Source organism: Trachinotus anak, unplaced genomic scaffold, assembly GCF_046630095.1.
Source record: "Trachinotus anak isolate AG129_WGS33_773 ecotype Australia unplaced genomic scaffold, CSIRO_AGI_Tana_v1 ptg000013l, whole genome shotgun sequence".
NCBI lineage: Eukaryota > Metazoa > Chordata > Actinopteri > Carangiformes > Carangidae > Trachinotus > Trachinotus anak.
This window is the reverse complement of record NW_027273864.1, coordinates 1864134-1888325: the sequence shown is the minus strand read 5'-3', so window position 1 is coordinate 1888325 and position 24192 is coordinate 1864134. Positions and strand designations below refer to the sequence as shown.

Below are 24192 nucleotides of genomic sequence, written 5' to 3'. Positions count from 1 at the left end.
CCTGTTTCCACTGATCATCCTTCACATGTTTCTACAACTTGATTGGAGTCCACCTGTGGTAAATTCAGTTGATTGGACATGATTTGGAAAGGCACACACTTGTCTATATAAGGTCCCATAGTTGACAGTACATATCAGCACAAACCAAGCCATGAAGTCCAAGTAATTGTCTGTAGACCTGGCCAGACAGAAGACACTCCTCAGTAAAAGGCACATGACAGCCCGCCTGGAGTTTACCAAAAGGCACCTGAAGGACTCTCAGACCATGAGAAACAAAGTTCTCTGGTCTGATGAAATAAAGATTGAACTCTTTGGCCTGAATGCCAAGCGTCATGTCTGGAGGAAACCAGGCACTGCTCATCACCTGGCCAATAACATCCCTACAGTGAAGCGTGGTGGTGGCAGCATCATGCTGTTGGGATTTTTTTTGGCAGCAGGAACTGGGAAACTAGTCAGGGTCGAGGGAAAGATGAATGCAGCAATGTACAGAGACATCCTTGATGATAACCTGCTAACGAGTGGCTTCGGGACAACTCTGTGAATGTCCTTGAGTGGCCCAGCCAGAGCCCAGACTTGAACCCAATTGAACATCTCTGGAGAGATCTGAAAATGACTGTGCACCGATGCTCCCCATCCAACCTGATGGAGCCTGAGAGGTTCTGCAAAGAAGAATGGGAGAAACTGCCCAAAAATAGGTGTTCCAAGCTTGTAGCATCATACTCAAAAAGACTTGAGGCTGTAATTGCTGCCAAAGGTGCTTCAACAAAGCATTGAGCAAAGGCTGTGAATACTTATGTACATGTTATATTTTAGTTTTTTATTTTTAATATATTTGCAAAAATTTCAAGCAAACTTTTTTCACCTTGTCATTATGGGGTATTGTGTGTAGAATTTTGAGGTAAAAAATGAATTTAAACCATTTAGCAATAAGGCTGTAACATAACGAAATGTGGAAAAAGTGAAGCGCTGTGAATACATTCCGGATGCACTGTAATATAGTTTTAATATAGTTGTAAAGTGAAGTGTTACCAGATGTTAGAAGTGAGTAAATCCCATCCCAACAGAACAGTGTGTTAAAGAAATAGAAACTGGGAATGGAAGTAAAAAAATTGCATTTCTAATTTGTATGTAATCTTGTCCATGAACCCAAACAGCATTTTTTACAAATAGAAGAGCGCTGGGAAATTGAAATGAACACAGGGTGTATCATTAAGTACCTGGGGAGATGTATAAAGGGAAGCACATTTTGCAACCAGTTCTAACATCTGTAGGGCGTTAAAGTGGACCTCAGTTAAGTGTTGGAGAAAATATGCGTCACAAATTGGTAACAACATATGTTTGTTCATGTCTTGAGTTGAAAAATTATTGGAAGGATTTATTCAATGCCCGAGTAATGTATAATACAGACAATATACTGGTCTTCCACTATAATGAATAAAGATCCACAAATAAGTATAGGCTACTTCCAGAAGCCCTAAAGGGAAAATTTATTTCCTAAAAATCCTGCGAGGCTGCCATAAATTGTTAAAACCTGAAGCTCCAACAGCCAACAATTTGGATCCAAAAAGTACTGTAGGAGATTATTAACATATGCATTAAGGCTGTTCTGCACCGGCCCTATTAATGCGATGAAGTTATTCATTCACACTCTCCCCTTCTACATACTTCTCTACCCCCTTTTTCCCCTTCTTTTTATACCTTCCCTTTTTTTAAAAAGTTTCTTCATCAGCTGTGTATTTGCATAATCGGATTGTGATTATATACACACATACCTACGGGGGCTGGATAAGAACAATAAACAGGTCAAAATGTGAAACTGCTGTAAAATTGTATTGCATTGTATGAAGTTTTTATTTTTAACTGAATTTTTATTCAACATACACATCACACAACTTGAAAGAGATGTCAATACAGTTAGACTTGTTTTAACTTGTCTTCTTCTTCAGGATATTTTTTGTTAATTGTTAGTAATAGAATTCTGACACATTAACATGAGATGAAACATAATCCAGTACCACACCACTCATACAGCCCATAAATTAACACTCCTAAAACTGTAGTACTTGTTAAACAAACATTGGGACTTAGGCGTATATGGTAAAACAAAATAAAATGTAGTGTACAATTGAACTGAAAATAATAGTAAAATGGGAGAAATGAAACAAAAAGTTAGAAAACAAAAAGGGAGTGACAAGAGTTGTGGCATTGCTCGTAGTAATGGTGACCTTCTGTTCTCAAATGTAATCTTGCTGTGATTTTCTCCATGTTATAAACCTTTACTGCCCTGTCTCTCCATTGTGTTATGGAGGGCTGTAACTTTTTTTTTTTTTTTGGGGCATTTTTTTGCCTTTATTGACAGGACAGTAGTGAGTGACAGGAAAGGGGCAGAGAGAGAGGGGGAATGACACGCAGGAAAGAGTCGGGCCAGTTGGGAGTCAAGCCAGCGCTCGCCTGGGGAGAGCATCCGCTCATGTGGTACGCGCTCTAGCCACTCCGCCATCGGGCCGCCCAGAGGGCTGTAACTTTAGTCAAGAGACTGTTTTTCTTTGCAGTTTATTGAGAATTTTGCTCTTAATAGAGCCTATTTAAAACTGCTATCTGTCATATTATTGAAGAATAATAAAATATGAGTTAAGTATCTCCAGCACAGTTAGTTCCATATTGAACCTACTCAAATTAAAGCAGAGACTTGGCACTTTAATTTAAATGTACTGCAGCTCAAAGCCTGAAGAACAAAAAAATGTGTTAGCTGTCTTGACACTTACAGTCTGGAACAATAAAACCAGCAGCAATATCACACTGTTGCCTGGCATAATGAGAAAATGTTGCTGTTATAAAGAGAAACTAAGCAAATGGTTTTTGTTAGTTCATTGCAATAGATTTGCCCAGTAGAGAAATGCTGGAATGCTTGCCAGACGAACTGGCACAGAAGACAGGGAGCACACAGACTAACTAGACGAGGAGGGGAAAGACAGTGAGCTAAAACATGATTTCATTATTCATGGTTCTTTTTTGGCAACTCAGAGCTCCTGATTAAGGTTGAGAAAACTTGTGGTTGCTCTTGAAGCATGAGTCATTACATGTTTATTTTTTCAATACCTAACTAAAACCACTTTTTTTTTTTTTTTTTACCAACCATTAACTAATGTCTTTTAGGAGTCCATAACACAACCATCCATGGGACGCAGGATGGGAGCCCTGATCTACAGTGTACCAGCCCTGCATGTTGTATATGCACCATCTGCCCAAATCACCTCGCTACAAATAAGGTCATTTTTCTTGGACTGGAAAAATCTTGCCATTGAACATAATTCTGTCAGCAGTTATTCTTCATCTAAAAGGCCACTGACAAGATAATTGAATAATATATGATATATTTTTAGCAAACAGGGTTGGCTGATGAAACTTGCCAAAAGCTATTAGCTGCTGGACGAAATACTTGAAACACAATTCACACAGTGCAAAAAGGTTTTATTGTGCTTAAAACTCTGTCCTTCAACTGCTAAATGTGTTTAATAGTGTTGTTATTAATAACATTTCATAGTCTTCCACTGCTTTACAAAATTAGCAGTGAGTGTTTGACAAATTGTCTGAGTGGGGTCACTGGAGCTGTAAATGTCCCTCCCAGTGTGTGTGTCTGCCGCCTCCTGTGGCCTGGCCTGGTCTGCTCTGGCCCAGCTTGGCTCTGCAGTGTGAATGGTTTTAGGGTGTCAGAATGTACTGCCCTGTTATCCAGTCCCATAACCCTCAACCCCCTTCCTCACACATATGCATGCACTCACCCTTGCAGCCCTAATGAAATCCCAGCAGATGGTCAGGAAACAAAAGGTGTTTTGGAGTGAGAGGCCACCACCTCTCCCAACACCCCCTCACTTTTTCTAGTGGGCCTCACAACTGTGTGTTGCCATAGTGTTACAGCTAAAACCCCCTGAAACTTCTTTCTCACAGCCCCCCCCCCCCAACTTTTGAACACGCACACACTTGCGCATGCTTCTCAATTACGACAAATTGACAGTGCTTACTCTGTCACTTGTTCACGCAGATGTGGTGATTTGGCCTTGATTTCTCACTCCTAGCGAGATGAGCTCCTTTAATGCTGAGACATTAGCTAAATGATTCCTTGTGTCCTTTATCAGGCAAGAGCTTCCATTTGGGGCACTGCTGTGGATAATTCTTCTTTTGACAGTGCAATTGAACTGACCAGTGCTAAATGGCTATTTGGCGAAGAGCCATTTAGTGTAAGTGCTCTCAAGGCCAGTGAATGACACTTGTAGAGAATGTCACCCCCACTGACACCATCAGTTGATTGTGTATTGAACAGAAACAGAGGAGCAGTGTAGGCCCCAGGCCAGAAATATGCAGCATTATTGGCAGAACAAAGTCCAAGGCAAGTGTCTGGGGAAAGTGAATTCAGGAGGGCACTGTGGAGTCTCTGTCAATGCCAGGAGCCAAGGACACCAGGACAGAGACTGTGAGGCGATAAACTGGCTTATTTAACTAATGTGTGCTGCGTGATCATTTTTTACAGCTGAGTACAGACACTTCCTATAGAAATGTTCTCAACATGGCAAGACACTGTCCTTGCACAAATTGAGCTCCAGTAAATGGGCACAGGATGAAAACATGACAAAAGATCAATTCATTCACCCAAATTACAAAAAAGACATTTTCTCACTTTCCTCCTGTGGTATCTGGGTATTAGTCGTCTGGGTTTTGGTGGTGCAGTGGTTAGTGCTGTCGCTGCAAAGCAAGAAGATTCTGGGTTTGAACGCCAGGCCTTTCTGTGTGGAGTTTACCTGTGTCTGCATGGGTTCCCTCTGGGTACTCTGGCTTCCTCCCACAGTCCAAAGACATGCACATTAGGATAATTGGTGACTCAAAATTACCTGTAGGTGTGAGTGTGAATGGTTGTTTGTCTCTATATGTTGGACCTGTGATAGACTGGTTTCCTGTTCAGGATGTACCCCGCCCTTGCCCAATGTCAGCTGGGATTGGCTCCAGCCCCATGACCCTGTACAGATACGTGGTATAGATAATGGATGGATGTGTTTTGATGCGTTTTTTGCATAGCTGCCTGGGGAAGAGCAATGACTTCAAAACCTATTACGGATCTATTTCATGTATTGTTTTAGCTTCTTTGGTGGTCACCATTTTGCTCTATGACCACTTTATTTTAATTTGGCAGCACAGCACAGTCCCCATTCTGTGCAAAAATGTATATGAACATGAATCTGGATAGTTTATTCCCTCTGCTTCCAGTCTTTATGCTAAGCTAGGCTAACTATGCCTCGACTCCATCTCCTTTATGTGCAGACATGGGAGTAGTATTTAAATTCTCATCTCACTCACATCTCAACAAAAGAGTATAAACCCAAAATGTTGCACTTTTATCTTAATGATGATTTTTAGGTAGATTATTAATATTTTGACGGTTTTTATAATCTAGAATATTCTGCTATCAGGCATGTCATCATACTCTGTGTCCTCTTAGTTTCCCTGGTTTTTCCATTTCAAACAGCATCTGTAGCTCTTTCCCGGCTGCTCCCCTGAGACTCTGACATCTACCAGAGCAGAGGCTGGTGACACGTGTGATTGAGGACCCAAACAATGGAAAGGAGAGAGATGGATTGATTCTTTTTATCAGGTTTGAGGTCTGACTAGATTAAATTGCAGTTGTACAACGCCTCCACCCCCAGTTTTTGGCATCCCCGCTGGCCTCCTTGGCATCCCCACTCCATCCCCTGTCAGTCACCTCACCTGACAGCTGGGAATTCTCTTCTTCATCTCCTGCTCTGACCTCCTATCCCATCTCCCCACTCGAGGTGACATGGTGTAGATGTGGCTGATTGTGTAAGACATTAACTTGTCACTTCTAAATTGACTTGAGGTATTTTGTTATTTGCCTCTGCAAAGAAGTGTGAGAGACAACAATAAACCCTTGAAAAAACATGCAGAGTGAAGAGGGGAAATTCTCCTTTTTCTCACTCACTAAGTGCTGATAAAAAGAAGAGAGACAATCACTCTCATTCAGTGGTGTGCAGCCGCCTCATTGTCAGATGGCTTAGTGGAGATTTTTGTGGAGGTGCTGAAAAGACGCCTCAGTGAAAAGGACCTGCATTTGTTTTTCAGATGGATCTCTACTGACTGGATGTGATTAACACAAATTATCTCACTTATCACAGCTCAACATACTTAGGTTACATCCACATTAATATGCTTTCACTTTAAAAGGAAAACCATCTCTGTCCAGACAAGTGTTTTCACCCTGTATCAGAAATAATCTTTGTCCATACTAAAACACATGAAATTGCATATCACATGACCCTTCAAATACACTGGGCATGTGCGTGCTGGTGTAAACATTAAACAGGCTGTGTACTCTGCAGTTGGCTAGTTGCAGAAAATACTACAAATGATGAACATCAAAGGCAGCTGTAGTATTATCCATGTTGTGTTCACCACTGGTAGTAGAGGCTGACAAAACCCAATTTGGGAGCGACCCTGGGCATCTACGTCATCATTTCCAAAAGGCTCAGTTTCTGTCAGTCCAGGTACAATGCAACCATGGAAAGACAGGGTCAGCACTTTTTTTTCCCAAAGGTCTGTTTTAGGAACTGGAAAACTCTGGAGTGGTGGTGGATGGCAGCATCACTGCTTAATGTATTCAATCAGAATACACAAAAACACATCTCTTGCAGAAATATTCTGTTTCTGGCTGAATCATTTCTCATTGTGACTTTAAAACAAACATTACTCCAAAAATTTACTCCAATTTTGTGACAAAATATCATTTGTTTTTTTTCCATGTTAGTTTGTGCTTTGTATGATGGTATCACATCAGTCTCCTCTGTAACATCTCTGATGTCATCACTGCTGCCCCAGTGGCAGATTTTTACACTTTTTTTATGATACGATGATCAACAAAATGACACAGTTCTTGAAAAAATCTACTACTATAACTCTAACTCTATAGCACTGTACTCAGTGGTGTGAGTGTGAATACAATGAAACAATCGTACAGGTTTGTTGCCAAACCAGGTGATCAAACAGTACTCCAACACAGGGCCATCTCTGGACATTGTGGGGTCCTACAAGAGACGTCTGCACTAATTTTATGATTTTCATGAAAACATATATATTTTTTATAATAACATTTTTTACTTGATTAGACATTTAGACAAGATATTTTTGATTAAAAAATCTTAATTATAATAATGTTGGTTATATCCTGCCACCCTAGAAATACCAAGGACTAAACTAATTCTTATAGATATGAGCTGGTTTATTCAAGTGTTTGCTTGTATGTTTAATGCTTTAATGTGAATGTTGCAAATATGGTTAATAATCAATCCACCCAGATATTGGATCAGTCCACTACAGTTATCCATTGCAGAGCCAGTGTCTCTGAGAAAAGCCCAAACTCTTTAATGGGTTGAGCGATGTTACACAGACTGCAGGTTATCATTCACTGCACTCCAGATCAATTGTTAGTAGTTGTTCCTAATCATACAACCCACCACTCACTGTTTGTACTGCTGGACATTTCCACATTTTGATATGTTATGTACTTTCACTGTGTCAAACATTCAACAATGTTTCTAAACATCAGGAGGGTGTGCATCATTGATGGCTGCTATGAGGCCTGCCTTACATTGTCATTGTACGGCAGCATTCAATTCTTCAGATGAATACAAGGAATTTGCAGATGCATTTTTGGATTTAAGGGTGAACCAACAGAACAAATTGAACAATGACTCATATCCAGAAGTTACTGTCGCAGTGACACCTGCTCATGCACCAATAAGTTGGAGAAATGCTGGCTTGATGCCAATCATTGAGAGAAGCTGTGGCAGTCTAGGTGATCCCCTCTACATGTGAGTGAACAACATTCACTGGCAAAAAGTACACTGCAACCACCTGTTGAAGTGCAACATGGACCCTTTTATTTTATTATTATTTTATTTTGTTATATTTCTGATTTTTCTGAAGTTCCAACATTTTACAGGCTAAACATTAGAGTCATGTGGGACCTGTAAAGTTTGCCCTGCCACAAAGGGTAAAAAAAAAATCAATACCTGGAACTGAAGGTGTGATTCAGTCTCTATTAGATCAAGGTGCTTGTTGACACTACCAGTCCTTACCACACTTCTATTTTGCCTATTGTTAAATTTGATTTACAAGCCAGTAATAACATTGCAATACCAACAGCTTCTATTGGACAATATACTAGTTTGTTTCTAGCTTTGTTGACTCATAACTCCATGTACTACACACATTGATTTGTGTTCAGCTTTTTTTCCCCATTCCTTTGTATATCGACAGCATCTGCTGACATTCATATTTAAAGAAAGACAAAAGAAAGAAAAACAATATATTTGGATACTGTGGTGTGCACAGCCGTGGTAATAGGTGATGTGGAAGAGTTGCAGTTTCCGGAGGGAAGCACTCTCTTATAAAATACTGATGACTTGTTGATAGCTTCTCCATCAAAGGAAGCTCTGAATCAATCTTGCTCCTTCAAAGACTGCCAGAGCATGTTCACAGTGTTTCTTTGGCTAAGCTACAGTTTTGTTTGTCTAAAGTGATACACTTGGTACACATTCTGAAGAATGGACACTGTCTTCTTTCACCACAGACAGTGAAACTCTTGAACTAAGAAAGACTGAGAAAGAGATGCTCTAATTTCTGGGGATAGCAAATTACTGTTGACATTGGATTTATGATCTAACGTTATTTATGAAGATAAGATATAATTTACTGTCTGATGGGGAAATTTGTCTTAGGCAGTGGTGTTATGCACAGCTACAACCAACTAATACTATGATACAATATTAGAATGTGTACCACTGCAGTACAGCGCTACTCCAGTGACACATACACAAACATATGAATATAATAAGAAGGACATACACAGAAATTATTGCATTGTTTATTTTGTAGTGTAATTGATGTTGGGAGCAGGATAAGCTTAAAGCCATTACTTTTGCACTTGCTGACTCTGTGACGTCGACCTGGAGGAAGTAATTTATATTCAGAATGTAAAATGTGTGTGGGATCCATTGGGATTTTTTGTGCGTGTCTTGCAACAGTTCCATTACAGAGTGGACATACACCACTGTGTATCAGTACATGAACTAATAATGCCCAGAAGTGTTTTTACAGAACATTATTATGTCACAGTGAATTTGACCTTTGACATTTGGATATAAAATGTTACTACCTCATCTTATCCTGATAGAAATTTGAGTTAAACTGTGTCATAATTTGTGTATGAATTCAAGAGTTATGGGCGACAACCTCTGAGGCTAAAAAATAAAGCCAACATGAAATTGCCAAAAACTGCAGTTCTTCAAATGACTCACTGAGTAACCCCACACTTGCTCTGACTTTCTACAACCTATGGACTCTGTGTGTTTCTCTGTTCATTCACTGTCAGTCCCTCTTGGTGACTGTTCTTGGTTTTCTCTGAATACTCTGCTGGATATGTTGCAGTAGCAGTGGGTATTGCCTACTCAGCTTTTTGGTATGCATATACAATTTACTAACACGATTGTAATATACTTTATATTTTTTGACCTTCGTTTTGGGTAGGTGGGGGGTTTAGGGTCTTTGTCTTTGCTGTTCTTTTTTCCCTTTTTCTGTTAATCTACTTTACATGTTTTAATTTTTGCACTATTGTCCATGCTGCCATTCAACCCCACAACTTACTTTTTACTCTTTGCACATTAGAATTTGTACATCTTTCTTACTGTGTATTTATTTGTATTACTATTTTATAGTAGCCTCTAGTTTTATGCTCAACTGTGTCTTGCAGAACCATCTGTGAATGAGTTGTTGAGGCTGAATTAAGTTGCAGCTGCCAACCAGAGTTTGACCTCATGACCCTGCAGGCACGCAGAGGTCTGTCTGCTACAGCTGATGGACTGAAAGTCACTAGAGGGTGCCTTTTTATTCAGATGAAGGTTATATGGTTATTTGGAGGGCTGGGGTCTTCAGAGAGACATAGAATTGCCAGATACCAATCAGTGTGTCTCAGGGATTTGACGTACTGATTTTTCCTATTGATGTATGAAGATGTGTGTCTTTAAGTTTAAAGAGAAAGTAACTTTTTCCATCAGCTAAATCTCCATTGTCTTTCCACTTATTTATGGTGAGTCCAACATGCATCATCCATGTTTGCTTGGAGACATTTCTTAAAATAAAGCATTTATCCTCTTTGCCTTCCTTAGTATAAACATGTATGGTGAGTGCTGACACCTGCTTATTAGTGCTAACATATAAATAAAATAACATTACAATTTAACTCACCAAAAACCTCACGTTCTGTTTGTCGGTTAACTGGACAACAAGCCATACTATTTGTCAGATAATTGCATGAAAAATCCTCCAAAGGGCACCAACACCACAAACACGGCGAAGACATCACGTTCAGTGACTTGAATTAGCTGAAGTGACGCCTTGCAGACAGCTAATGGCTAGAACCTGAGCCAACTGTGGTGGCACCCACATGTCAATCAATTTTGCATTACTTTAAGCCTTAATAAAATTCAACTGGGTGAGTTCTATAGTAATTCAGTCCTCCTACAGTTGTCTTGAAGGGGGGATATTAGCTCTAGAGACCAAAACCTTTTTTGTACCAGGCTATAAACATGTTTATTTCTGCTGTAAAGGTGACCATTTTAACATGTGAGTCTTTTTCACCTTGGACTGATTTCTGAATGAGTACCACTACAAAGCAGGATTCATTTTAAAACTGAAGCTCAAGGATGAAGTGATGTCAACCCTATTTCATACTTGGAGGTTTTGCCATGTTTTATGGGATTTTACTCTTTATTTTGTAGTTAAGCCTTCGGAATTTATTGTACCCACAGACTTGAGCATGTTTTTTAACCAGTGTTGTAATATTGAGGGACAGTCAAGAGAAACTGTGTGCATGTTAAGCCATCTTTGAAGCCAACTAAATAAATAAATAAGAGTAGTAGGCTGGAAATCAGTAACTAAGATTTCATGTTGTTTTTTGTGGAAGTTTATATTGCAGTGCTAGTTAGCATTAGCCTTGTTGTTACAGGCAGTTTAACATTTTAATAATAAGCTGTATGTGGGGCTGATGATAATGACATATCAGAGGTGGTGGTGGTGTTACAAGGAAGTGGGAGTATGTTTGGGGCTGCATAAACTGTCAGCTACTTCATCGAAAAACAAAGGAGGACAGGGTGTTGTGTGTAGTGTCACCCACGTGCTTCTGCACCACCATTGTCTCCTCTCATTCTCTGCCAGAGGGGAGATAGAGGAGTGAAAGGAGGAAGAGGATATAGAGGGAGGAGGAGATGGCTGACTGCTGTGTGTATATGCTTGTGTGTGCATGCAGGGAGAAGCACAGACGGCTCGTGGTAATTTGATGTGTGTCCCTGGGGATGGTTGATGGATTAATGCTAAGCAGCTCCCTCTTCCAAAGCACCACCTGATCTTTGGGGCTCGTGCCCCACATATAAAAGCCTGCAGTAGTGCTGAGCTCAGCTAGTCCAGCCATCTCTTTCTCATTCTCTCTCTCTCTCTCTTTCTCTCTCTGCCTGTCTCTCCCATGTCACTGTCTGTCTTCCTCTCCATCCTCCCTGTCCTCTGAAATCTCTGTCTCTCTGCTTTCACTACATTCTCTCTTTCTCTTTCCCTCTGGCTTTAATACATTTCCATTTTTCAAATCCTCCATTGTTTGGCCTGTTCTGCCTGAAGGCTCAGTATATTTATTACTGCTCTTTTTTATCACCAGTCTGTTCACATTTTTCTATGAGGTTGTAGCATCAGTTTTTTAGGTGAAAAAAATGCCACGCTCCTTTTTGGTGAAGCAGCCGAAGGTTCACGATTTCTCATCTTCCACCTACTACCATCAACACCAGCAGCACTGGGACAACTCTTACACTGTGACACATGCTATCACTGAGTCAGCCACCAACTTGGCGGTGCATTTGAGTGAAAATGGTGAGTTGACCTCTGTCTGAGTTGTGTTTTGCAATTTGCTGTGTGTATTTCTGCTGTAGTATATGTACTTGTTTGGAGATGCTCCACATGGTCTATATCAGAGAAATGGAACAACAAAAAGCTTAAATAAAAGACAGGGATTCATGCAGTGTGTTTATGTTGTTGGCTTTCCTACTTAATCACTCTCTAAAACCCCCAGAACCCCTACAGACAGCACCTCTCCCCCTTCTGTCTGTCTCGGGACTTCTGTTTTTTAAATCAGCGGATGCTAAATAGTATTCAGGTCATGCCGGCTCAATCAGCTTAATACTCAAAACCAGATCACACAGCAGCTCTTGGCTTTAATACCATTGTGTGCATGAATGATGAGATATGTGTGGCATGGGCATTAGGCACAAAATCTGATGCAACCTTTTGTCAGGTCGAACTAGAAAAAAGGAAAAAAAAAAACTCAGGAGAAAGCAGATAGTTGCTTGGGACTCTGTTATCCTTAGATGCAGTTGCCCTTGAGTACCTCCTCTTATCATCCACCCCCCTTCCCCATGTTCATGTCTCTATCTCTCTTCATCTGATCCTGCAGGACGTTAGATACCCACCAGGAGTAGGATTGCAACACAATCCATATGTAGAGCAGCAAAAGGTGATGGGACAGGGTTTTTAGAGGATTGATATTGACTGGAAAAATAGAGTGCTGCAGGTAATTCAATAAAGTGCAACATGAGCAGTACATTGGCAGACATTAGATTTTCATGAGTGGAATTTCTACAGAGGCTGGATGTGAGAACAACCCTGCAATACAAACAATATGGTGTGTGTGTGTGTGTTTGTGTATGTGTTTAGGTTTGAGAAACACCCAAAGTGTGCTTTGAACAGATTCACCTACCACCACCAGCATCTCAGATCTTCAGGGAGTTGAATCATTTGTTCCCCAGATTTAGGATGCCAGCTGTCTGCTTCCCTTTGTTTTCCAATGTGTGTGTGCGTGGGGTTGCCCCCCACCACACACACACACAAACACACACCCTCCTTGGCCCTCCCTTTTCCTCTTTGCTAAATCGCAGCCCACACCTGTCACTCAATCTCCCCATTACCATACTCATGAACACTCTCAAAAACACCACAGATGGGGAATGATCTGATTAAAATAATTTAGTGATTGAAGGGATTTCTCTGCTGAGACTCTCTTCCAGCTGCTGCTGCAGGCCGGTGGTCTGACTGGGAAGCTAGCTATTGCTCTGGGACTGTTTTGTCAATGTCAGCACATTGTGCTTGCCTTATATTTACCCAAAATTGCCTTTTTTATGATAGCACTTGTTGGAATCAGTGGAGCTATTGACCAAGGCAGAACTGTGCACCAAAGACTCATGATTTCATTCCTAAGCTCGCTAAACCTGGCGCTTACAAATAGCTTCCTGATGGGTTTAATATTGATTGAGGGTTCAGTAAGATTACACCTTTCATCAGAAAAATCCTTTCCATCTCTCCAATAAATGTTTCTTTCTTTCTTTTTCAGGTTACATCCATGATTACATCATCCCCTCAGTGTTGCAGAGCACAAAGGAGACAGGTTGTGGGCAGACTGGGCTCTTCTCAGGGCCTCTGTACTCCCCAGGTGGCAGTAGTGGGGGAGAGTTCTCTGACCACGACATGGAGCGTCCGGACAGCCCCGTCTCCACCACCACAGTTGAGTCAGACAGTAGCAGCCCTGAGTTGGAAGGATGCACCATCAATGACTTCCTCATCTCTGATGGCCGCTCTCGATGGAGACCCAACCAGCGATGTCCACGCAAAGGAAGCAGCCAATCAGACAGCAGCAAGGGCATCAGCTTGGCAGACTGCAGCCCTGCCAAAGGGAAAACCAAAGGGCGCCACATGTGTTGTGACTGTGGCAAGTCTTATGCCACGTCTTCCAATCTGAGCAGACACAAGCAGACTCACCGCAGCCTGGACAGCCAACAGGCAAGGAAGTGTCCCACCTGCCACAAGGTGTACGTGTCCATGCCAGCACTGGCTATGCACATGCTGACACATGACCTGAAGCACAAGTGCATGGTGTGCGACAAAGCCTTCAGTCGGCCCTGGCTCCTGCAGGGCCACATGAGGTCCCACACTGGAGAAAAACCATTTGCCTGTGCACACTGCGGCAAAGCCTTCGCTGATCGCTCCAACCTGCGTGCCCACATGCAGACTCACTCAGCCTTCAAACACTATTCTTGCAAACACTGCCACAAAAGCTTTGCACTCAAGTCCTACCTGAACAAGCACTATGAGTCAGCCTGCTTCAAAGGGCACCAAGCAGAGGACGACTGCAGCTCTGAGGACTGATTTCAAATATTTGTATTCTTCATTTCTATTCATACATTTTTAATAGTTCTAACAAGAACTAATTACTAAGTCAGAGGAAAGCTTATTGCTTCTCAGGCTTATCACATGCATGCATCATAATCCTGCCTTTTGATATAAGCAGTAACCTCCTTTGATATTATTCAGAAATTATGTGTGCATTGCAATAATTTACATGTCAGTATTATTTAAATGCAAACAAGCTCTTCATTTACCTAAAACATTTGTTATTTGTCAAATAATTTATTTTTATATTTATTAATTTATTAGATTATTTATCTGCTAATTTTGAAGATTATTAATATATCATTGGTTGATGTACTTGTGAATTTAACATTGTTTTATTGGAAACCATGAATTGGTTTTGTTAAGAACAAAAGCCAAAAAATTATTCTGTCACACTACATTTCCCTGTCTGATGAATTTTGGTGATGACAATAAAAATTATGTAAATGAATAATCACTGAAACTCATGTCTGATGCAAAGAAATGCATATGATATGCAAAGAAGGAATACACTGAACTGAGTTCAAAACGCTAAGTCTATAGGCTCAACAGACTTAAGTAGTTTACCTTGTGGTCCTGCAGGGGGCATCCTTAAAACTCAAACCTTGTTGATCTATCAGTCGAGTAAGCTAATAAATAAAACTGGAGGAGGATGTTAGTGAGCAAACCTGTGCTACCTTGATACAAATGAGTCCAAAGCTTGTAAGAAGCATGTCAAAGTATTTTAGCTTCTACAGATTCAGCCTGTCATTTTGAAAAGAAATAAAGTGTCTCCCAGCACAGGGGCTGGATCCATCAAAAGTCTGCATTTTTAGACAAAATAAGTCATACTGACCTCAGAGGCCCTGTCATATTTTGAAAAGTCAAGAAATGCAGATGCCTTTCCAAATTTGCTGGAAAAATTGCTGCATTCTTTGACTGACAGTAACCCATAAACCATTGTGCTGTTGTCATTTGTTCAATGGTGTGTTCAGGTGATCCTCATTAACTCGTTAAATCACAAAATATGATGTGAACACATTCTGTTTGCCAAGTATTTGCATTTATCAGTCACTGGGAAAGAAACCATATTAAGTGGACAAAAAAAGCCTCTGTAGGATGTAAATAATAAAAGCCATAAAGTGTTAAACTATTAGCTTGTTAAGATGACCACCTGGATTTATTGTTAACACAGTGGGACTTGAGGTTTTCTGGTGTGAGAAACCAGTGGTTCCCAAATATTTTCAAACATTTCAGGATTTGCTTCCGACCTCATTACACAGGTTACATACATCTGCAATGCAAGCAGTTAAACCAAAGAGTGACTCTCCCATCCCAGGCTGTTTCACTTGTATAATTTCAGAAGCTGAAAGACATGAAAGGCCCCTTAAATTTATCATATAACCTCTCTGAGTTAGAACACCTCATACAGGAGGCAGCTACAAGTATAGTCTGGCCTTTACGGGCCATGTCTCTCAGAAGATCGAGCCCCTGAACATAAGTGGAAAAATGGAACATCTCAATATTTCTATCATAAGGAAGTGCTTGTCCTGACAGACAGGGGCCACAACCATTTAAACACTAAATAGCCATGGTGCTGAAATAGTCAGGAATGTACCAAATGAAAAGAGAATTAATGTATCAATCAAAACAGCCACATTAAAAACTGAGAATTGCAGGGTTTGTCAGCCTGCCCTCCTTCCACCCCACTATAATTCGAGATTCCTTATGAGCAGATCCCGGTCCTTCACTGCACAATACTGCAGTGTGACCACAGGATATGCTCTGGGTCAGGTGTCATGAGAACTGGGCTGCTGGTCCAGACCAGACAGGGCTGAACCCAGGGGCCACTCACCCCTCATGAGAAATGCAAGTATGTGTCTCAATAGACCACAGACTGGAGATGGCTATTTTTGGACACAATGGCTGCCACTGAAAACACATGTGTACATGCCTGTACATTTGCATGTGTGTGGGCATACACACACTATAGGGAAAACAGGGTTGGTATAGCCTGATAGGTAGATAGAAATATACAACCACCTCAGGGGAAACATAACCCAAAAGATCAGCTTCATATGTTCTACATAAAACTGTTGTAGTGCTATACATGCATTTTATTATCAGGGATATCCTACACCCTTAAACCTGTACTAGTCAATATTTCTATTCAAATGACTGTGTGTGATGCAGATGTGTTGCTTAGTGACAAACTCACTGAGAACTATCACCTGACTATGCAGGTCTCTGATGATGCAGTGGTTAGTGCTGCCACCTCACAGCAAGAAGGTTCTGGGTTTGAACCCTTTCTGTGTGGAGTTTGCATGTTCTCCCCATGTCTGCGTTGGCACCCCAGCTTCCTCCCACAGTCCATAGATATGCACCTTAGGTTAACTGGTGACTCTCAATTGCCTGTAGGTGTTAATGTGAGTGTGAATGTTTGTCTGTCTCTATGTGTCAGCCCTGTGATAGACTGGCAAGCTGTCCAGGGTGTACCCTGCCCTCGCCCAGTGTCAGCTAGGATTGGCACCAGTCTCCCAGTGACCCTGTATGGATAAGCGGTATAGATAGATGGAGGTGTGCAGGTCCCCTCGGCTCTACAAAGCATTTTATTATCTTTTAGTTTATTGTGTTTGGTTCAGTCTCACTGTCATCAACCTTGTTTCCCACAGGTTTGGGCAAGTTACTTAAAACATAAAAAATTTACTAATTGAAAGAAAAGAGACAAATTACTCCATGTATTTCTAATCGGCAGAAATTATTACTTGTTACTCTACTCTGTGTTACTTAGCGACGTGCATGGAATCTGTAAAACACCCTCAGAGGTATTTACTGACCATTATGTGAGGTATTGGCTAAGCCTCTCCCTAATTCGCTTGTGTTGTTTTCCCCTTTCCTCATGTTTTCTGGTTGTCCCCAGTCTGCCTCTGTCTGTGTTTGTGTGTATGTTGCTGGGGGTGGTCTTCCGGACTCCCACCAAACCACCTGTACACCTGCTTCTGATCACCTCAGCAACTGTACAAGTGAAGTATTTAAACCCTGGCTCCTCCCTCCACTCTCCACCTGCTCATCCTGTCTCTTATGTTGTACCACGCTAAAACCAACCTCCCTACTTGCTTTCTAACTATGGTTTGCCAGGTCCACATTTACCTGCATGCCAAAATCCTGCCTTGCCCAAGCTCCTTATTGTGTCTGCAAACTCCAGCCTGAACAGCTGCCCCACTCAGCTCCTAGTTGTGTCTGGGAACTCCAATCTGAGATTGTCCTGCTCTTCAGTTATCCCAGCCTCACTCTCAAGCCTCCATTCCTAAGTTTATCAATAAACAGCCTGTGTTACACTACTCAATGTGGTTCTACTGGAAAAAGCTTAGCCGTAAACTTAACACATTAACAGCCTTGGTGATTGTATGTGTCCCTGTGGACTCCCTGTGGCTAAGGAGCCATACAGTGCATCCAGAAAGTATTCACAGCGCTTCACTTTTTCACATTTTGTTATGTTACAGCCTTATTCCAGAGTGGATTAAATTCATACCTCAAAATTCTACACACAACACCCCATAATGACAAAGTGAAAAAAGTTTGCTTGAAACTTCTGCAAATGTATTAAAAATAAAAAACAAAAATATAACATGTACATAAGTATTCACAGCCTCTGTTCAATGCATTGTTGAAGCACCTCTGGCAGCAATTACAGCCTCAAGTCTTTTTGAGTATGATGCTACAAGCTTGGAACACCTATTTTTGGGCAGTTTCTCCCATTCTTCTTTGCAGAACCTCTCAAGCTCCATCAGGTTGGATGGGGCGCGTCGGTGCACAGCCATTTTCAGATCTCTCCAGAGATGTTTAATTGGGTTCAAGTCTGGGCTCTGGCTGGGCCACTCAAGGACATTCACAGAGTTGTCCCGAAGCCACTCCTTTGTTATCTTGGCTGTGTGCTTAGGGTCGTTGTCCTGTTGGAAGATGAACCTTTGCCCCAGTCTGAGATCCAGAGCGCTCTGGAGCAGGTTATCATCAAGAATGTCTCTGTACATTGCTGTGTTCATCTTTCCCTCGACCCTGACTAGTCTCCCAGTTCCTGCTGCTGAAAAACATCCCCACAGCATGATGATGCCACCACCATGATTCACTGTAGGGATGGTATTGGCCAGGTGATGAGCGGTGCCTGGTTTCCTCCAGACATGATGCTTGGCATTGTAATGGGAAATTTTGGTATAACTCATGTGTGCCTATTCAAAACTGTGTAACCAAAGACTGTGTGTCTATTTCTGATGAAGTTTTGAAGTGACCTATGTTTACCTTTTGTGGTTGTGTAAGAGACCTCTGTATGAACTGATGAAGAACACATGTAGACAATATATGTGGATGCCTTTGCCCTTCATTTAATGATAAGTGCTGCTCATTTGACCCCTGTGGAGACTGTGAGTTACAGTGACATTGTGTTGGGGGAGAGGCAAGCAGGTGAAGACTCAGGCCTGAGACAATCCTGTGAGAGAGAGTATTGTATTTTGTCTATTTGGCATGTGTTTTTGGAACTATAAGACTGTGGCCCTGGGAAACATCTTCAGGCCACTCACTCACTGACTGTACTGCTGATCGGTTGTGTTTGTGTGACTCCATTCATGAATGTTTATTAAAACTCAAGAAAGACAGCTGACGCGTGAAGATCTACTTTTCCAGTTCTTTATTGTACAAGATAATATTTTTGCCACCACAGCATTCAGGCCAAAGATTTCAAGCTTTGTTTCATCAGACCAGAGAATTTTGTTTCTCATGGTCTGAGAGTCCTTCATGTGCCTTTTGGCAAACTCCAGGCAGGCTGTCATATGCCTTTTACTGAGGAGTGGCTTCTGTCTGGCCACTCTACCATACAGGCCTGATTGGTGGAGTGCTGCAGAAATGGTTGTCCTTCTGAAAGGTTGACTGTCAGAGTGACCATCGGGTTCTTGGTCACCGCCCTGACTAAAGCCCTTCTGCCCCAATTGCTCAGATTGGCCGGGTGGCCAGCTCTAGTAAGAGTCCTGTTGGTTCCAAACTTCTTCCATTTATGGATGAGGCCACTGTGCTCATTGGGACCTTCAATGCTGCAGAAATTTCTCTGTACCCTTCCCCAGATCTGTGCCTCGATACAGTCCTGTCTCAGAGGTCTACAGACAATTCCTTGGACTTCATGGCTTGGTTTGTGCTCTGACATGCACTGTCAACTATGGGACCTTATATAGACAGGTGTGTGCCTTTCCAAATCATGTCCAATCAACTGAATTTACCACAGGTGGACTCCAATCAAGTTGTAGAAACATCTGAAGGATGATCAGTGGAAACAGGATGCACCTGAGCTCAATTTTGAGTGTCATGGCAAAGGCTGTGAATACTTATGTACAAGTGATTTTTTTTGTTTTTTATTTTTAATATATTTGCAAAAATTCAAGCAAACTTTTTTCACTTTGTCATTATGGGGTATTGTGTGTAGAATTTTGAGGTAAAAAAATGAATTTAATCCATTTTGGAATAAGGCTGTAACATAACAAAATGTGGAAAAAGTGAAGCGCTGTGAATACTTTCCGGATGCACTGTATTTTACATGGTTGTTGTAGGCAGGTACCAGACCCTTGGAACCAATGAAGTACCATGATTTTTTCCTAAACTTAACCTGGTAGTGTTTGTGCCTAAACGTAACGAAATAGTTTTTGGGCCCATACTTACCCAAACCATGACTGTTCCATGCTATACTTTTTGTAACCATGACAATGAAGGCCAATACACCTGGGTCATTCTGAGGAATCTTGTGTCCCCAAGAAATATTCAGTCATAAAATGTAACAACAAATAAATATGTAACATCAAGTAAAAGTTATGAAAGGTAGCTTTTCCACATGAAAATACCTAAAAACATTTAGACCTATGTGATATATTTTTTGAGTTGTGTACTTATAGTATCCCAAGTATTTCCAGCAATTCTCAAATGTAGGGAAATCCATGATTTTAAATGGTCTGTTTCATTTGGTTGCCTGTCAATTACATCATATTCCCTATGCTCATGTGTCAGTGCTGTGGTTGCCTGCCAGAAGCTCAAAATTTACTTTTATCCAGTTGTAAGCCATATTTTTAAGATACATTTTTTTTTATTCCTTGGTCATTTTCAATTTTGTATCCCAGCTGCTCTGAGACATCCTGTCTACCGAAGATCCTCAGCAAGTCAATGATTTTAAAAGTGAAACTCCTTTAAGGGAGAGCAGGGTGATTTGAGGCAGCCATAGACAAAATTGGTCACGTTACCACACACATTTGAAAAGACATACATTTTATGCACCCTGTGATGGAGAGAGAAGTAGTGATAAGTACTTTTAAATTCACAGAAATGTTTTTTGCAGTCCAAATACTTGTTTCATGTTAAATGAGTTGAGCTTTTTGTGTTTGAACATTTACAAACAAGTCTGAAAAAATTTCACATGGGTCAGTGCTTGAGGAAGTAACAATATGAGGCTATACTGTTAGCATGATATTAGCTCTAAACCGCTGGAGTTTTTGAAACTGGTGGGGGTTGGGTAATTTAAGCCAAAAGGTCTAGGGGAAGTTGAGCCAGGGGTGCTTTTGATGGAAAGCCCATCCTCACATTCAAAGAAAACAGAAGTTCATATTCCCCTGTAGCATTGACAAGGCAGACATTGAGTAATAGCCCCCAGTTCTGTGAGCAGAATTGCAGTTAATTTAAAGATGCCCTGTAGAAGAAAATTGGCCTCTTAAGTCGTAAACTTTATGTTTAATAAAGTCATTTGGTATTGAACTTGTCTCGCTATAGCAGGTGGAATTTCAGTTTTACTTCAGCACAACGGCACATTTTACCCTCATGTGGCTCAACTTGTCCTCTCTCCCAAACCTTTTTTGGGGAAGGTATATTTTCACACCTGCTTATTTTAGATCCAAAGTGATTGTTTCTAGGGATGCATCACATCCTGAAATATATAAACTGACAATTTAATTAAGTTGTGGAGTATACGCTGTCATCATGCATCACTCACATCATTCCACTTTCCTGGTATTCTGCTCCCTCTCCTTCCCCTGATAATCCTTAAATTGGTGCTGGACCCAGAAGCAGACACAAAAACTCAGAAAGCAGGCTCAAGCAATGGAGGGATCAGTATCAGCCTGTAAAAATGTTTATTTCTGCTGTAAAGTTGAACATTTTAACATGGGAGTCTAAGAGGAAGAACTGCAGTTTTTAGTACTTCTGTGTTGGCGTCATTTTTCAGGTTGCTGCTTGAGGGAAACAGAGAAAAGAGGGGAGAAAACTAATTCTTTACCAGGGGCAGAGGACAACAAAATGGTCTACAGTTATACCCAGATACAATCAGAAATGATTAATGTAGGTCCAGACTCTTCCATTGATCATATTGCCCCACTTAGGATGTTCTATCTTCCTGCATTAAATCCCACTGTAGAAATCTTAATTTTGACTGTCATGTGATGTCTATTGTCCAAATGCACTTCCTGCACTTTCACATTGCATTTTTTTAATTCCCAAAGAACATGCAAACTACAATACCTTTATTAGATATTACTGCAGCTCACTTTTTCCTGAGTCGATGCAACATGTCACAGCAAGATTTCACACATAGTTCAACAAAAGAATGCACATCTCTGCACTGTTTGTATTACTGCTTTCATCTGCATATACTCCAAACTCCAGCATCATTGCATTTACAATAGTTCCTTTATCTACTGTATAGTCCTTATCTGTAGTAGTATTCTTCTGTTTATCTCAACTGTTTACTGTATTATCTCTTGTTTACCTTATTATGTATAATTATTTTTGCCTTCAGTACTATCGTGAGTCTCATCCAAGGCATTTCATTGTACAGATGAGTTATTTTTATTGTGCAAATGACAAATAAAAAGTTACAGCATGACATTCATTCAACTCATTTCAAGTCTCACAGTTTCATTTTTTTCTTATATCAGTTTATCAATTTCATGATTACAAATTCTAAAATTAATATGGTCTGAATGAATGAATGAATGAATGAATGAATGTGTCATGCATACAGCAACACATATTCATATAGGCCATCTAAACTTCTGTGTATACATTTTCAAAGAATACTGCAAAATTTCCAAAATAAAGAAAACCAATTTTAGTAGTTTGAGAGATTTTCTATGAAACAAATTCATTCATCACTGAATTTGTTTTTCTCCAGAGAAATCAAAATATGACTAAATTGATATTACATCTTTTTTTCATTCTCAGGTTTATGAGACAAAATTAGCAAACTTAAACACATCAAAATTAACTAGTCAACAACAGCTATTCCAGTGAATGTTTCTGCAGACATTCTTAAATGATTATAGTATTTACAATACAAAAGAAAATGGAACTCATTTTCTACTTCTCCCAACAGAAATGTTAAAAAGACTCAAAATGAATGTAAATGTAGAGTCACTGATCACGTTATTGACAACATATTAACACTGGGTAGTTCCTCCCTTTGCTCTCAAACAGCCTCAGTTCATCGTGCCATGGATTCCTCTGAGACTCTGCTCTGTGTTGACATGACTGCATCACATGATTTCTGCAGATTTGTCAGCTGCACAATAATGCTGCAAATCTCCTGTTCTACCACATCCCAAAGGTGTTCTACTGGATCCAGGTCTGGAGACTGGGGGGACCACTGAAGTTCACTGAACTTACTGTCATGTCACTTTTGCTTTGTGACATTGAGCATCAATCTGCTGGATGTAGCCATTAGAAGATGGTGAACTGTTCAGCAACAACGCTCAGAGAGGCTTTGGCATTCAAAGAATGACTGATTGGTATTGACTTGACTTGTTTTATTAATTGCACTGCTGTGACATAATTGGCTGACAGGATAATTGCATGAACAAGCACGTGTACAGGTGCTCCTAATTAAGTGCTTAGTGAGTGTATGTATTTGTATAAGTTTATTTCAATGTTTATTTCATTAAATTAAATAAACTGTTTTACAGTGAGGCAACAGTTTATTCAAACGACGCCACTACATATGTAAGTCACACACATACACATACAGACACAAACATACACACAGAAAGATAAATTAGAAAAGGCCTTTGCAGCGGACTGCAGCTGCCTCTTAGGAGGAGGCTCTTTTCTCTCCAATGCAGCTGTTTCCGGTGAGTCAAGTTATGTGACTACTGTCTTTGCCAGCAGTTTCCCTCACAGGAGACAATGCTCAGCATTTATCTATTTGTTAATATATAGTATAGTTTAAATAAAATAAGACTTTGCCTGTGCTGGTCTGTAACACTCTGGTGTCTCTACACTACACTATCACTGCTACATATATTGGAGCAGTGAACAATATAAGATATGTCAGTTTTCATTGCCAACAAACCCATGATGGGGAAAAAATGAATTTGACCAAACAAAAAAACATATATTTTACAATAATTTTATAATACCAAAGTTGCTGTTTCAGAGTTTCACCTCATACTATAGTAATAAGTTCTCCCTGAGTACCATTGTCACATCCTCCCTGACACACATACCACCCACCACACATTCATTAGTACTTTAATTTACTCAACAGGCATTTAATGGCATTCCTTTAAGTTGATTCAAGAGGGGGTGACAGTATTCATGGTTCCAAACTGTGAGGTGATGGGGGAATAAGGTGTGGTGGGGTTGTGTTACTGGCTGGCCAAATGTGGCAAAACACCATGGTGTCCTGCTTTATGAGTGAAACTATATACTCGACAGGTTGCTTTTGCTGGTGCAGCTGAGTTGGGGGCCAGGGGCTGCCGGTGCCCCAGTTTGATGTGTCAAGGGGTTGTGTTTGTAAAAACAGACCCTTTAATGACATTCTCTCCCCTTTTCTGTCCCACCCTCCCTCCATCAGCACCAGTCAATCTGGAAGCC

The 24192-nt window shown here is 40.7% G+C and overlaps 1 protein-coding gene across 1 annotated transcript; it reads left to right on the top strand.

Moving 5' to 3' along the window:
• Window positions 1-7397: 7397 nt before the first annotated feature.
• On the top strand, window positions 7398-14780 carry LOC139631224 (transcriptional repressor scratch 1-like). Its single transcript, XM_071495252.1, has 2 exons — window positions 7398-11976; window positions 13490-14780. The coding sequence occupies exons 1-2, from the start codon at window positions 11820-11822 to the stop codon at window positions 14299-14301; spliced, it is 969 nt and encodes a 322-aa protein (XP_071351353.1). The 5' UTR covers window positions 7398-11819; the 3' UTR covers window positions 14302-14780.
• The last annotated feature ends 9412 nt before the right edge of the window (window positions 14781-24192 follow it).

Coding starts and splice junctions, on each gene's coding strand:
- LOC139631224 (XM_071495252.1), top strand. CDS start 11,820: ATGCCACGCTCCTTTTTGGTGAAGCAGCCGAAGGTTCACGATTTCTCA. Junction 11,977..13,489: donor GGTGCATTTGAGTGAAAATG/GTGAGTTGACCT, acceptor TTTCTTTTTCAG/GTTACATCCATGATTACATC.